Source organism: Rhinolophus hipposideros (genome assembly GCF_964194185.1).
Source record: "Rhinolophus hipposideros genome assembly, chromosome: 6".
In the NCBI taxonomy this organism is placed as follows: domain Eukaryota; kingdom Metazoa; phylum Chordata; class Mammalia; order Chiroptera; family Rhinolophidae; genus Rhinolophus; species Rhinolophus hipposideros.
The window spans coordinates 53870055-53887089 of record NC_138052.1 but is presented as its reverse complement, the minus strand read 5'-3'; the positions used below and the strand labels follow the sequence as shown (position 1 = coordinate 53887089).

General features: G+C 36.7%; 1 protein-coding gene across 1 annotated transcript in view; it reads left to right on the top strand.

Moving 5' to 3' along the window:
* TTN (titin) overlaps positions 1–17035 on the top strand; it is a 272150-nt gene that overhangs the window by 8177 nt on the left and 246938 nt on the right. The window contains exons 7-19 of the mRNA XM_081051210.1: positions 3328–3622; positions 3982–4134; positions 4810–4947; positions 6223–6354; positions 7742–7876; positions 8485–8622; positions 9090–9227; positions 12509–12811; positions 12917–13039; positions 14876–15157; positions 15406–15471; positions 16190–16448; positions 16682–16745. Coding sequence (XP_080907336.1) covers positions 3328–3622; positions 3982–4134; positions 4810–4947; positions 6223–6354; positions 7742–7876; positions 8485–8622; positions 9090–9227; positions 12509–12811; positions 12917–13039; positions 14876–15157; positions 15406–15471; positions 16190–16448; positions 16682–16745 — 2226 coding nt within the window. The remainder of the gene's footprint in view (positions 1–3327; positions 3623–3981; positions 4135–4809; positions 4948–6222; positions 6355–7741; positions 7877–8484; positions 8623–9089; positions 9228–12508; positions 12812–12916; positions 13040–14875; positions 15158–15405; positions 15472–16189; positions 16449–16681; positions 16746–17035) is intronic.

The following is a 17035-nucleotide window of genomic DNA, read 5'->3' as shown; positions in this document are numbered from 1 at the left end:
TAATTTATTTAAGTCTTAGTTGTGTCATTCATAAATTAAAGAGACTCATAACAAGAATGATCTCATGGTGCGTTGTGAGGATTCAGTGAGATAATTAATTGAAAATACCTTGCAAATATAAAATACTTATACCAATGTTCTTATGCTCTGATAATAAGTAAAGCCTTCTAAATATTTTGCATATGCTTATCTTATTTTACCTAAAAAATAAAATGGGTTTCTATGCTTAGTTCATTTGGAAGTATTTTAGAAAGTGAGCATGCATCATCAGCACTCAGAAATTATAGAATCAAGTGTAAATTATCTATAGCAGATTTGAAACTTTGGCATTTTGCTAACATGCTGAAGTTTTAAATGTGATGAACTGCAAAATGTGCGAAGTTTGGAGCAAACAGAAAAGTGTTTCTTGATCAATATAAAAGAAATTTTAAAACATAAAGTTCCCCTGCTAAGAAAAACTTTAAAAGAAGAGTAATAAGCAGATAGTTGATTTAAAAAATATTCAAATTTACTGTGAAGTTAATATAATCAAAACAGTATGGTATTGGTAAATAGAAAATATATCAGAGGAGCAGAACAGGGAGTCCAGAAATAAATTCAAGTACCCAGGAAATTCAATTTTTAATCACTGGGGAAAAGGATATTTTACTTTATGAAGAATGCTGGACCAATTAGCTAGCTATCCATTTGGAAGAAAACAAATATTAAGCTCTACCTCACACCATTTACAAAATAAACCTCAGCTTGACTGAGAGCTAAATTACAAAAATGAAAACCAAAACAATAAGAAAAAAATTGGGAATGCATTTGTGGAGGAGAGCTTTTAAAAATAGATCTACAGATTCAACTATGTAAAAATAAAAATTTATGTATGACAACAGCAAAGTCATAGCTAAACCAAACAGGCATTTCTGAAAACATTTTAAAGGTGACTCTCAAGATATTTCGTTGCCTCTGTCATAAAAGTGTTATAACAATTATACAATGGCAACCATGTAAACAGCACAAGCTTAGAAACAGTGTATAACCTGCAAAACTATACATGTTGATGCTAGGTAAGATCCCATAAAAAAGGAAAATGTAAACAGTAGATCTGGGAGAAATGTTTGCCGCATTATGACTGACAAAGAGCTAATATGCCAAAGGTATCAAAAAATTTCCACAAATTAATTTTAAAGGAAGAAACAAGCAGCACAAATGGAAAAAATAAAAGACAAACATTTCACACAAGAAACAATGTAAATGTCCAATAAATATATTTTTAAAAAATATGCTAGATATTTTCCAACCTTTATTGTATTTTACACTTTAAAAATTAAAGGCGTTGGCAAACACTAATATGAAGGCTTGAACACAGAGCTCATTTTAAAAAACATATCTAGCTCACAAATATAAAAAGTGTTCTGACTCAGGCTAACCCCAGTTTGCACACCATGAAATCACAAGACAGGCAAATGTGATTTCTGGGGGAGATAACAACCTCATCATATTTTGAATTTAAGCCTGAGTCATTTAGAATTACAGAGCTTCCTTGATTCGTTGGAGCATTTTGACTGTCTTAGCAGTTTTGAGAGTTCATTAATAACAATCCCAATTACTTAGCCACCAAAATTTTCTTTAAAATAATTAAGAAATAAAAATATCAATTTGTAGAGAAAATAATTGTTACCCAAGATAGACTACTTCTTAAAATGTCTCATGGTTTAATCTTGATTTTTGTTATAGAGTAAGGCAAATGTATTTCATTGAATAAGGTGCATTGTATCTAGCTGTGACCAGGTGATTATTTTTTATTGTAAGAGCAGAAATAAGCGCTTTTCTATAATGACACAAATTACATTGATTTTCACAGTTATGGGCTAGCAACCTGCTGCTAATCACTCAAGTCATGCTAATCATGTCTTTAACTCTTTTTGAATTAAACCCACTTTACTAGGTACAGCAAGAGTAAGACACAGGTTACAACTTGGAAGTACATGTCACTTTGCTTTTCTTCAATTGCTGTAGACCTTACATTAGTCTAAACTGGTCTTTGTTATATTTCTAAGGCAGTCACTTTCAAAATAGAGACGCATTCCCCTGGATCTTCCTTTAGTTGATTGCAACTTCATTTATAAAATGCAAATTGATTTTCACCAAAAAACCTTCTTCAAGAAAATGATTAAACACTTACTTCTTCATGAAACTGGTTAATATTGTACTGCTGTTCGGTTACCCTATAATTTAGAGCAGATATTAACTGTACCTTGAGCCTTAATTAGAATAATTTTTTCACTTATGATTAGTATAAGTAGTGCCAGAATACGTTGGTAAACAATATGCAGTAGTTAAATGCAATGATAAGGCAAGACTGCCACCTAGAGGGGGAAATGCAATACACCTTATTGACTAAGAAATTAGAAAAAACTATCTTAAAATAGTTGACCAACCCCTAGAATTGTTGCTATTGATCAGCAACTGTCTTTTTGTCTATATATGCCAGGGTTTAGCACCCAGATTCTTCAACTGATGCTATTGAACTTTGGACACACATAAGAAGTAATAAAAACTATTTTGGAAGAAGCCACTTTATTGATTTTATTTTATAAAAAAGTCATAGCGTTCTTAGGCTTCATATTAGTCAGTTACCACCGTAATTATAAGAATATTTAAAAGAAGTCCAGAGTACAATACAACGAGGGTGAAGATAAATAAATATAGAGAAAACTTAAAAGAGCAATCCACAACACATTGATTAGAACAGCAGTTTCCAAAGTGCGTTGTACAGCCTACACCCCAAAAAGTTTTGAGAAAGCATCTCCTATCCTGGAGACTCACAAGGCATATGAGCATGCTGCAGGCTGTGGGAAGTCCTACAGGGAAATAACAAAGGTTTAACTTGTTTAGCCTAGAATTGCACATGCATTTTGATTACAGAAACCTTTCTTTGTCCAATACGTATTTGATACCACCCCCGAGAATTGGGAGTACAGAGAAATTTAGAGTTGTGATTATTATATTTGCCATGGCCTTTCTTTGGCTGTATTTCAAGGAAGCACCTTCTGATGTCTTGACTTTTTAAAATGTGAGACGGTGAAGCGAGCACAAAATTCTTTAGCTTAGAATTAAGGCTGATTCTTGAGTTCCAGCAGGTAAGAGTAAGGCTTACTGAGATTTAAAACAAATTAATTTCAAGGGCATTATTTGCCTCTGAATAGGTTATTGAGTCACCCATTTTAAACTGTGTTAAATTAAACATGTCCATACTTTTTTTCTGTTATTCACATCTGATGGCCCAGAGAGGAGTTCCTTGACTTGGGTTCTTGACCTCTGCTGTTTGGTTTTCAGGCCTGTGTCTCCAGCTGGGAGGATCTCCACATCCCCCATCAGATCCGTTAAGTCTCCGTCACTCATGCGTAAGACTCAGACATCCACCATGGCCCTAGGCCCGGAAGTGCCTCCCCCTTGGAAGCAAGAGGGCTACATGGCCTCAACTGAGGCTGAGATGAGAGAAGCTATGATGACGAGCTCTACTCAGATCAGGACAGAAGAGAGATGGGAAGGGAGATATGGGGTCCAGGAGCAAATGACCACCAGTGGAGCTGTGTTCGCGGCAGGGGCTGTGTCTACTGGTGCTACAGAGGTATTGTCAGAGCTGTTTTGTTTCATGTTTCTTCCTTTCACATGCTTGTTTTTCAAACCAGGATCCTGTCATGAAACTCAATCTGTCTAGGTTGTGATTATGAACATAAGAATCTAATAGAAACTGAAAACCAAATTGGGGTCATGCTTTATAAAGGCATTTTTAATTGGGACAAAGGCTTTAACTGTGAGGTTTTTCAGAAAATACAGTTTTTTAATGATCCATACCTCCCCTGGCAGTGAGAAACGCATCTGCATGTGTATATTTACCTCTACAGAGCTCAATTTCTGCGGTGCTTTTGTATTTTCTTCTGGGCATGTCATTTTAAAAAGTGATGGACGTGGTCATGTCTAATGCAGGTGAAACAAGAAACTGACAAAAGTGCAGCTGTTGCGACTGTTGTTGCTGCTGTTGACATGGCCAGAGTGAGAGAACCAGTTACCAGCGCTGTAGAGCAGACTGCTCAGAGGACAACCGCGACTGCTGTGCACGTCCAACCTGCTCAAGACCAAGTATGTGTTCGGCCGTCCGCACTGAGCTTTGTGTGCCGAGATGGCATGACGAGCCAATGCTCCAATCATTTTGAGGACAGCATTGAGCCTACTGTGGCCCAGACTTTTAGGACTTTCTGAGAAAAAAAGTGGTCTGAGATACCAAAGGTGTTCAAGATATAAATACCATAAGTACTGGTCTGTGTCAGGCAGATAGGCAGGCAAGCTATCAAAAAGTCAATACAGGGGGTCAGGCAAGGGGTACAAAGTACCAAAGCACTTCTGGATCGAGACAGGCAAAAGGTGGCTCAGAAAGTCAGCTAAACAAGGCAGGTATGTGTGCGTTCAGAGAGGTGCTTCCAGACCAGTCAATCGAGAGCTTAGGCACTTTAAGAGCCAGGGATGGAAACCATTATTTCAGGCAGACATTACTTTTTTCTGAGCTCCCCCAAAGACCTTTGCTTTTACGTTCCTCAAAATAAACGTGACATTTGATTCATGGCTGCAAAGTGTTATAAATCTAGGATAATTTCCCACCTCATGTTTGAATAGATTTTCTGTTATAGTTGAAAATCATTCTAGCTTTCCTCCTTATCCCCTCTTGTGTGACATTTATGTCTTTATCCTGATTTATCACTGTAACTTTTTAGAAAAGGTGCATTAAAGTATTTCCTCCCTTTCCTCTATGAAAATCAGGTGAGAAAGGAGGCAGAGAAGACTGCCGTAACTAAGGTAGTAGTGGCTGCCGAAAAAGCCAAGGAACAAGAATTGAAATCAAGAACCAGAGAAGTAATTACAACAAAACAAGAGCAGGTGCACGTAACTCATGAACAGGTGAGAATGTTTTTGGATGTGAAGTTCTTGTTGTTATTACCTGTGTCAAGACATATAATAATGTTTACTGTGAAGGGTGTTGTTTCTCGGGCAACAAGATTGTTATCACAGATTGAATCTGTGTATTGCTAGGTCCTGGATATCAGAGTGCCTTAGAGTTTACCGCGTGCTTCCCTCATGTCAACAAAAGAATCTCTGTGAACACAAATGGGGAATAGGAAGAGGGGTCTCATCTACATTCTAGGGATGCACTACCTAAATATTTGACAGTGAAGGAGGTAAAACCAGGGATGAGAAATAGATGGTAAGGTAGGAATAGGGAAGTATGGGAAAGAACCCTGAACACACGTTGCTGAATAACTGCTTTCCGAGTCTTTGGGAGAACATTTAAATATGGATTTGAAGTGGAATGGACAGCATGACCTGCTTAAGTCAAATGACCAGAAAAAGTGAAAAGGACAGCCCCATGATGGTAGGAATTCAGGGACAGATTAGATAAGGCCAATTGGTAGGCCTATTGGCCAGTAGAGACAATTGTCAATTGGGTGGTTTGAGGAGATAAACTTCCAAGTTTCTTTCAACTCTGAGATCCTGAATTTTAGTGATGATGTTTGAGATTGGCAAAGAGGCAAATGGGGAAAACATCCCCTCTACTGACACCCCAACATACACACCTTTGGAGTCCAGATCCAATACAGTATCCTTCAGGGGGTTAAGGATTTGGAAAACCTTTTGCCTAGAATATGCACAAAAATTTTCTCCTCATAAGATCTCAATTTTAGAAAAGTAAGTCTTGATATTTCAAATCCTGACAATATTTAGGAAAATTTTCAAAGCAAAAATTTTGTATGAAGGCAGATTGCAAATTGTCCATATTTGATTTCTCATATATAAAATAAAAGGCTCAGACAAAATTATTTCTAAGGTTTTCCATTTTGATATCCTATGCTCACCTTTAGTTGACAGAAGTGGCATGGAATAATACTGCTATATATCCATTTATAAAAATTATACATCTTTTCAAAGAGGACAGTAACTCTCCAATTCAAAGCAAACAGTATTGAATCCAACTCCCCCCCCCCAAGTTATGGTATAAACACAAAAATATATGGTCATATTAATAAAAATGAAATAATTTGTTTTATTTAGTTATACCTCCAGAAAAAGAATTTTACTTTTTTCTTCAAATTCCTATTTTGTTATATTTAATAAACATTATGTCACTTCCATTAGAGATCAGGAGGCAATAAGATTTTCTTTTATCATTGATTTCAGATAAGAAAAGAAACTGAAAAAGCATTTGTACCAAAAGTAGTAATTTCCACAACTAAAGCCAAAGAACAAGAAACTCGAATTTCTGGAGAAATTACTACAAAACAAGAACAAAAACAAATAACTCAAGAAACAGTAAGTTCAATTTTGTAAATACCATATAGTTTGTTGACATATACATTCCATCCAGCTGCATGTACCCTATAATCAAAAACTCTAAATGGAGGAGTCTTTTGTGTATGTTCTTTTTGTTGTTTCTCTACGGCTAGTATTGAAACTTTTTCATGACAGAAATTCTGTACTCATTGTGCAATTTTCCATGACATTTCTAGGACATACTTAAATGGAAACTAGCTCTTACCTCAGTCTAGATACCCACTGATATAGTCACATTTTTCACACAGCCTGAGCCCTCAGTCACTTAGGTTATAACACGAACTACATAATTGTAAGACATATGTGTGCACACATGCACACCTGTCATGAACCCTCCAACTAAATATCCAGAGAAAGTGAGGAAATACTGAACATCAGGGAAGACCAGTACTTCTTCAAGAAACTATCTTAATTACTGGTTGATAAACTGGGACCTAAAAGTGTTTTCTGCTCTTGTGCCATAGAGATATGTGAAAACAACCTCAAGGTCACTAAAATTCACTTCTGTCTCATGTGTGAAATCAAACCTTAGAGTGCCAGAAAAGAAGCATATATTTTGAATTCTTTCGTGTTGGGGGGTAGGGGTAGCTCCTGTGCTCACCTCTCTTGATCTCACACTCTTTGATGATCCCAGAACTACTTTTTAAAAAAGATCCAGTTGAGAACACTGTATAATGGGGGTGCCAAAAATATATAAACACATTGTAAGAGATGGTCAGTGTTGCTCAAGCAGTAGTTCGCCGTAATCAGAAATGTCTGAACGCTGATGGTAACCACTCTGAGCACCTCTTGTAATTGCAGAAGTCAAACATGACTTGTATTCGTCTTTTGTTATCAAGATATTGAGTATTACAATTTTAATACAGTTTTCCTTTCTTAAAATCTGTATACATTTTTTTTGGCACCCTCTGTACTTAACAGGCTGGCCAATGGCTGCCAGATGAATTTCCCTCTCCTTATAGTGAGTCACAGACTTTGAATGCCCAAGAAGCCTATGTGGTGTAATCAAGGGCATAGAAATCCCTGTTGCCATTGCAATGCTGGCAAGTTCAGCCTGACTTGTATGGTTTCCCAGACATTTGCCAGTGGCCACTCACTGGGTTCCATAAGATGTCAACATGTCTCAAAGACGAGACCTTTTCAGTTCTAGGACAGTTCGCCAAGGGGCAGTGGGGAATAAAGAAGCCCATTCCTTAGGAAAACAAAAGTCTCTGTATTAAATTCAAGTGCAGACTTTTAAAATGGAAATGTGATATTTTCTCTCTCACCGCTAAGCATTCTGTATTCTCCTGAATGTTACAAGGATATCTTGCCATTTCTTTTGTGCCTTTTGAAACTCAAGTCTTTATTTTACTCTGAAAATCAGATAACACAGAAAGCTGAGACAACTGCTGCATCCATGGTGGTAGTTGCCACTGCAAAGCCCACAACACTAGAAACAATTCTGGGAGCTCAAGAAGAAATTGCCACACAAGATCAAATACACATAACTCATGAAAAGGTGATGACTTACTGCTGGTGTGAAATTCACTCTTGTATCACTTCACTTGCAAGCCACCTATATTTTCCTCGTGTTAATCATCACTCTTTCACCTTTCCTTATAACTCAAATAGAAAAACTTCAAAACCTCTCGTGAGCTTTTTGCCACCTATCTAGCTTTCACTGCCACTTTTCATTCCTAACCTTCAGACTTTCTTATGATTGTTACTAATGTGATATTATATTTCCCTATAATGTCTTCCTATTGAAGTAGACTCCAGTGTGCAAGTCAATTGATAAAATGCAAAAGTATGTGTTATTTATGGCTCTATTGGATTTCCTATAGATTATAAAAAGAATAGTGAGAGAAAGAGAAAAGCGTCCTTTGTTCTTTTATTGCTGATCACATTTTTTTTCCTTTTAGACTTGATTTAAAAAAATATTTTTACTAATGAAGCAGTATGGATGATCAAAGCAACTTAAGTGATATACTAAAGTGTGATTAAAATGTCCTTGACTAGGAAGAAATTCTGCTTCCTTTCTCAGTTTTGACCTAAGTCTCTTTTATTACAGGCTGTATGAAATGTAATGACCATTTTCTCATTTATTTTTCTTTGTCATATGACCAGATAAGGAAAGAAACTAGGAAAACAGTGGTACCTAAAGTCATAGTTGCCACACCCAAAATCAAAGAACAAGATTTAGTATCAAGAAGTAGAGAAGGCATCACTACCAAAAGAGAGCAAGTTCAAATAACTCAGGAAAAGGTGAATACAGATATTTGAGATGGGAAAAGTTCATCTTGACACTGATTTCTAGTAAATCATTAACTATGATGTGGTATGAATTATTAATCTGTATTTTCCTTTTTGAATCCCAAACTAAAACAAAATGGTAAATGTGTGACTGCTTACCATTAATTTTATCTGCACATTTGATTTTCATTCATTTGTAACATTTGTAATTCATTTTATTCACCATTATTTTTTGCATGAAGATTAGCATATTTAGCCTGATTTTGAAAAGCAAAAAGTGGAATCATCTGGAGTTAACATTTCTGAGTTTTGTGACTCCTAGTCAGTGTGGGCAAACATTGCCAAGTAAAAGTTAACTTCTCTTGTGTAGTGAACCCTCAATAATATCATCTTGCATCCTCAGTAGGAGGGGGATGGGTCATACCATGTGTGTCTGAAGCCCTGTACAATTTAAAATTTGATTTTACTGTAATAATCAGATGAGAAGGGAAGCTGAGAAAACTGCCTTGTCTACAATAGCAGTTGCCACTGCTAAAGCCAAAGAACAAGAAACAATATTGAGAACTAGAGAAGGAATGGCTGCTAGACAAGAACAAATTCAAGTTTCTCATGGAAAGGTGACTATTCCAAGTGTGAAGTCCCCTATTATAATACATTAATACCAAATCTCATGTGAAATCCTACTATAATACATTAATACCAAATCTTGGAATTTCTTATGTATGAGACACTATTAACCTAATTTATTTTTTAGATGATTAAACAATTGGAAAGCAAAAAGTCAAATTATTTATTATTGTTAATATCACTACATAATCCTTTCCCCACTGACCTCTTTACTATTATTTTCCATTTTTTATTATTAACATTTAAAAATTCTCCAGAAAGTGATGATTGAAATTGCATGCAGGCTAATTTTAATACACTCCATGCACATAAATATATGTGTAAATGATGAATCTTACTGTCAAAAAGATGTATGTTTAGAGGGGGCCATGAAATCAGTATATTACATTGTAGAGTATGGACTTATTTCAGGAAATTGCCCATAATTTTCTTCATGTGAAACATTATCTTCCCCGCTTCCCCTTTCCCTTGAAAATATCAGATGAGGAAAAAAAAGCTGAAAAAATGATAGTGCCTGCTGCAGTAGTTTCCACTAAAACTAAACAAGATAAATATTAAAATATATGGAATGAATCAACCAACCAGAATAAATATACATAAGCCATGAAAAGGTTGTTTGTAGCTATGAAATTTCCATGAATTAACTTATTTCCCATGACTGTCATTTATCCCAAATGGGCTATTTACCTAATTTTATTCTTTATTGCTAATACAGTTTTTGGAAATTAGCAACTAAAGTTTTTCAATTTCTTTAGCATCATGATGGAGTCCTGTCTGTATTTCCCAGTGTTGTTTTCTATTTCTACATTTTTGGTTTGTTTTTTCCTAAGATATGATTTAAGATCACCTTTTAAAATATTGACCCAAGTCAATATTGAATGGCATATCAGCCTTTCAAAAGTCTCGTAGAAGATAGAATTCTAATATGTAACATACTTCATGAGTGATTATATTTAAACTTTTGTTTGTTCTGGACCATATAAATTTGACTATTTTATTTTTGTTGTTAAAAATTAGCTAAGAGTGGAAGCTGCAAAAATGTCTGTACCCAAAGTAATAGTTACCACTGCAAAATCTACTGAACCAGCCACACTGACCAGGACTAGAGAAGGATTTTCTATTAAGCAAGAACAGATACAACTTATTCATGAGGAGATGAAAACTGATGCTATGGAGGTGAAAAGTATTGTTTCATCCCATTTCATCATCATCAGCTCTCATAACCTTTCATCCATCATGAGTCATTGTGTTCTTCATGTTCCATTTACCTGCTTGACTGGCCAGGAAAACATTAGAGACAGATTCAGCCCAGTTTCTCCAGTGGAACAATTAGCATTTCTAGTAGTGAAAATCCAGATTAAATAACACTTTTCTCTGTGTCTCCTAAATTAAGTCTCAGCATGTAAGTGGTATGAGTTGGGAGTCTCCTTGTCCAATTATTCTTCTTGCTTAGCTAGGTTCCAAAAATATGAGGGATGTTGGGGTCCATGAAGAAGTAAAAGCAGCTATCAGCATAGAGTATACATTTTCAGTTGTCCACCAAACGACATATGTATATTGATTTGATATATATTAACTCAGGGAAAAATATATAGATGCTTCCCCAATTTAAAAATATCCTACTGTAATTAAACTTTTTCTTGTGTAAGTTTTAAATTAAGAGCAAGATCTATATATTTCACTTGGCAAATTACAATTTCTTTGAGCCTAAGTTTCTCGTTGTTAAAGTAAAACTAAAACTTAACCTGACTACCTCGTAGCTGGTAGACTACATGTACATGTAATAATATATATACGTTACATGTAAATATATGCATGTAAATATATACATATGTACACATGACATATAAAATAATATATATTATATAATGTATTATGTAGTATATAATGATATAATGTATATACATTATATCATATATATTATCTGTTCAATATGTTAACATTTTAAAACATCTATAAAATTAAAATAAGCTGATAGCCCATATGGTTAAAAAGACAAGAAACAAATAAACAGATGAACAAACTTAACTCACCTAAGCCTCACATATATTTTATAGTTTCTTCTAAAATTCAATCTGAATATGGCATTTATAATTCTTCAAGGCAAATTAATTATATTGTAGCTTCTTAGAAGGAAGCACTGGAGAAAGCTCGTGATCACTAAAGGCCCAATACCATCTCAAAAATCCCTCATTTTTAAAAAATCTTAAGTGGTTCAGATAATAATTTTAAGAGATATACAAGTAGCATACTTGAAAAACATTTCAGATACACTCTAAATTCTCTTCACAGCAACAGAAAAGAAAACTGGACATCAATAAAATATCCCAGTGTTACTTTTAAAGAGCACCGAGGCCTGTGGTGATATGATTTTTGCAGTGTGCTCTTTCCAGGTGTTGCCTAGAATCATAACATATAAGCCCCGTCAGCTAGTTTGCTTCTTTAAAAGAGCAATTCCTTTGCAAACTGTGTTCCCATTTATGTTAATCAAGTTCATGGAAACGAGAAAACATTGCTGTTCCTTCTTCCTTTTAACTCCCAATAATAGTGAAAGTAAATCGAACTTCGCTGTGAAAGTTTATTCTCTTGAATCCAAAAAAGATAACACGTTTCATTTTAATCACAAGATCTTCAATTCATGTGTTTTGAGAGATTTTTTAAATATATTAAAAAATTCTTATCCCTAGGGAATCCTAAGTAAATTAATATGCCTCACTGTGTGTTCATGAGTTTTCATGTTATCTCAGGTTTGCATGCAACCGTACAACTTTGCAGCAACTGATTTTTCTGGATGAATCTATGACTGTATTTGAGTACACTTTTATTATTGCTGGTATTGTGTCAACATGAGACTAAACGATTGATCGAAGATAATAAAAATAATTAATGAAGATAACCAGCCCCAAGGTTCTGATTTCCCAAGTGCCTCAGACGTAACCCTAGAAAAACTCAAAATCTCCTTACTAGTTTGTATACGTATTGTGTTATCCTACTTTGCCTAAGTGTGATTTAATGTGTAGTCTAAATAAGCAGGTATATATAGAATGTATCTAACTAGATGTCCACACATTATAATAATCAACAAATATTAAGTTCCTAAATACGTTTAGGAGTTACATTTCTGGAAACATTAACACAGCTAGATAATATAGGTGCCACCTGACTATCACGCCTTTAGGGATTTGTCTGTTCTTGATGACTATCCTAGAAGGAGGTGTCCCAGCCTCACTTTGACATTACTATGTATTAATTCTGCAAACCTTGTCTCCAGGTGGGCGCTGGGAAAAAGGCGGAAGCTGTAGCAACAGTTGTTGCTGCAGTAGATCAAGCCCGTGTCAGAGAACCCAGAGAACCCAGAGAACCCGGGCATCTTGAAGAATCATACGCTCAGCAGACCACTTTAGAGTACGGCTATAAGGAGCATGTTTCCGCCACAAGGGTAGCTGAGCAACCCTCACGTCCAGCCTCGGAACCCCAAGTTGTCCCTAAAGCAGTCAAGCCTAGAGTGATCCAAGCGCCTTCTGAGACTCATATCACAACTACTGATCAAATGGGAATGCATGTATCATCACAGGTGAGTCTGCACCCGCTGTCCCTTCACCTTATCTGTGGGAAAGCAAGCTTACCTGCTCTGGTCATCTGGTGAAGAGTGGTATCATTAAGTTTCATTTCAATGCAGATCAAGAAAACTACAGATGTAACAACTGAAAGATTAGTCCATGTGGATAAACGCCCCCGCACAGCAAGCCCTCACTTTACTGTTTCAAAAATTTCTGTTCCTAAGACAGAACATGGATATGAGGTAAGAAGTTAAAGAGCCTGACAAAGAAATGTTTTGCTCAAAACAATAAGTATCTAATGTGTGATGTAGTGTCTTTGATATAGGCCAGTGTGGCCTCATTTGGGTTAAGTCTGTTAGCATGCATACTGGACAGAGAACCCCTAAAGTTTGGTTTCTGAATCTTGTCCTGCAGGGTGAGCCTGAGGTGGCAGGCAGTTCATTATCATACACCTCTGAGGAGACACAAATTCATGCATGCTTCTCTCTGTTTCATAGTTTGTAAAAGGTGGTATATCACACAGTTTACTTTTCTTTATGCTATGAGACATTTCAGAGCAACTTAACCAAGAATGCATATCAATAGTAAGACAGACATTGAGAAATCATATACAGAGGGTGCCAAAAAACATGTATATGCATTTTAAGAAAGGAAAACACTGTTAAAAGTGTAATAATATATACCGATAACAAAACATGAATACAAGTCATGTGTATACATTTTTGTGGCACACCCAGTATTTATATACTCAATATAGCAAGGTGGAGAGGTGCTATTTTGTGTTGGTTGGGTTGGATTGTAGAGTCAAACAGCCCTGAATTTGCATCCTAGCTCTGCCCCTTATTAGCTGTCGTCAGAGGCAAGGTAATACATGTAAAAACCTTAGCAAGTTGACAGCACGTTATAACCCTCAATATTCATCACTTTTGTTCTTATTATACACATCTAAGACATAGAATTCAAATCTTCTTTTTTTTTTTTAAGATTTTATTGGAGAAGGGGTTAACAAGACTTTATTGGGGAACAGTGCGTACTTCCAGGACTTTTTTCCAAGTCAAGTTGTTGTCCTTTCAATCTGAGTTGTGGAGGGTGCCATTCAGCTTCAAGTTGTTGTCCTTTCAGTCTTAGTTGTGGAGGGTGCAGCTCAGCTCCAGGTCCAGTTGCCATTGCTAGTTGCAGGGGGTGCAGCCCACCATCCCTTGTGGGAGTCAAACCAGCAACCTTGCAATTGAGAGGACACTCTCCTACCAACTGAGCCATCCAGAATCTCAGCAGCAGCTCAGCTCAAGGTGCCGTGTTCAATCTTAGTTGCAGGGATGCTGCCCACCATCCCTTGCGGGATTCGAGGAGTTGAACTGGCAACCTTGTGGTTGAGAGCCCACTGGCCCATGTGGGAATCAAACCGGCAGCCTTCGGAGTTAGGAGCATGGAGCTCCAACCCCTGAGCCACCGGGCCAGCCCCTAGAATCCAAATCTTGTATGCCTTCAAAGAATTATAAGGCACATTTAATATCTATATTTGGGATAGTCCCAAATTACTATTGAAACCAAATAATCAGCAACAGAATAAAAACAGTAAGAAAGTCTTTAAATTGTTTTCCTGAATGTCTCCATTTTCACCTTTCAAACAGATTTGTGGCTGAAACCTAAATGTGCTATTTTAAAATAGTTCTTAGGAATTTATTAAGTATTTTAACAGTTTCTTAATTTTGAATTTTTCACTGTAGTATTTTCAAATGCAGCATTCATTGGGATAGTTAAGTGAAAATTCAGGACTGAGTTTGGGAAGACCCTCAGTTTCTTTATGATAAGCATGTAAAGTTCTCAATACAACTCTTTAAGAAAGATATTTTCAGTATATTTTACAAAGTGGCAGGAATGACGATGAGCTTCATAATAGGCTTATCTCTGACTTTTCACTAACTCTAAGAGTGATAAAAAGAACATTAAAAAAAAGAAACGGACTCTATAGAAAATAGATTCGAACTCAGCACAGGAATGATAGTGGAGAAGCACTTCTAAGGGAAGACTTAGATGACAGTTAAATGACTTTATTTTCTGACTCTGTTTCCATTTAGGCATCAATAGCCGGTAGTGCTATTGCCACATTACAAAAAGAGTTGTCAGCCACATCTTCTGCTCAGAAGATCACCAAATCAGTGAAGGCACCCACTGTGAAGCCTGGTGAGACTAGAGTGAGAGCAGAGCCCACACCCTCACCCCAGTTCCCCTTCACTGACACCCAGGAGACTTACAAGAGTCAAGCTGGCATTGAAGTGAAAAAGGAAGTGGGGCTGAGCATCTCTGGTAGTGCAGTCCGTGAAGAGCGCTTCGAAGTACTTCATGGGCGTGAAACCAAGGTTGGTCACTGGACTGCATGTTGTTTCTTGATCCATCCCTATGGAATGCGGGCCAGGTGTTTCACAGTTTATACTACAGAAGTAGTCAGCCAGGTGTCTTGTCTCTGTCTCCTTTACTATGCTCAAACTTAATTTTAGTGTGTCAGAGCTCTTTTCTTCAAATTATTATATAATTTTGCATGTGCTGAGTTTATGACATTTCCTCTCATTTTCTGGGTCTTTTGTAACATCCTTTGTAAAAATCGTAGGTAACGGAAACAGCAAGAGTACCTGCACCTGTTGAAATCCCTGTTACTCCACCAACTTTGGTCTCGGTGAGTGAAGAAGTTGATTGTGTTGGATGATATGCTTATCTGGTCAAATAATTTTAACATGTGCAAAGATCAGATTCTCAAACAAGAAAATGGCATTAGTGAGTTTACAAATGCTCATTTTAAGACCACACACTACTTGGCAATGAAAAGGGGAATTCTGTGTGGTAACCATCAGTCATGTAGTCAACAGATTTAGTGAGTTTCTATTATGTGGATGGCATTATTAAAAACATATGGAGATACATAAAGTCAAATCCAGCCCTCTGAAATTTTTGCTTTATTATCAGAGAAAATGTACATAAACAAGCAAGATAAGATATAGAATGTAATAAGCACCTCAGTAGAGGGAACATCCAGAGGAAAGTGGTTACTTCCATTTGGAAATTTTTCTTAAGGAGGTGGCATTTGCTGCTGAGCCTTCAAGCTTTGTGAAGAATATGTGAGACTCACAGATGGTACAGAGCTGCCCCATTATATGGTATTAATACAGTTCTACCATACCAACTTGGAAATGCCGTGCATTTATTTCAACTTGGGGATATTCCAATTTCCAAAGGAGTCTCTTTCCTAATATCTCTAGAGTCCTGATCATAAAAAACAACAACATTTAATGGCAATTAGAAGATCCAAGTCATACCCCCCATTTTCTATAACATATGGATATAATAAATGAATGCGCACACATACTAATACTATATCCTTTTTCTTCTCTCTTCAGGGCTTAAAAAATGTGACTGTCATAGAAGGTGAATCTGTCACCTTGGAGTGCCACATCTCTGGATACCCATCCCCAAAAGTGACATGGTACAGGGAAGACTACCAAATAGAAAGTTCCATTGATTTCCAGATAACCTTCCAGAGTGGAATTGCTCGTCTTATGATTCGTGAAGCTTTTGCTGAAGATAGTGGACGATTTACCTGCAGTGCTGTGAACGAGGCTGGGACTGTCAGCACGTCCTGCTATCTAGCTGTGCAGGGTTAGTGGTCACTCTCCCACCGTCCTTCTACACATGCCATTCATCACTCTCATTCATCACTCTCAGCTGACACTTCTATCCACAATATGGTTTTTGTGCACCTCGTAATGGTGTCACCTTTTGGAATTGGGGGTTAGATTATGGGGTCAATCTAACTGTCATGCTAAGCAAGGGTCACTACCAATATGGGATAAATGTCTGACTTTAAAGGAGAAACTTCTGTCTTCTTCCAGTGTCGGAAGAGTTTGAAAAGGAAACCACAGCCATGGCTGAGAAATTTACCACAGAAGAGAAACGGTAAAACATTATTTTGCTAATTAGTATTCGTTCTAGTTGACCCTTGAACAACACAGGTCTGAACTTTGTGGATCCACTTACATGTTGTTTGTTTGTTTGTTTTCAATAAACACAGTCACTTTTTCACATTCACCAATCTTGCCTCTGCAGATTCAACCAACCAGAGATAGAAAACAGTATTTTCACATTCACAGCTCCAGATTGCCAACTGCGGATTGAAAATACTGTTTTCAATCCGCAGTTGGTTGAATCTGCAGCTGTGAAACCTGCGAACGTAAAGGGCCGACTTC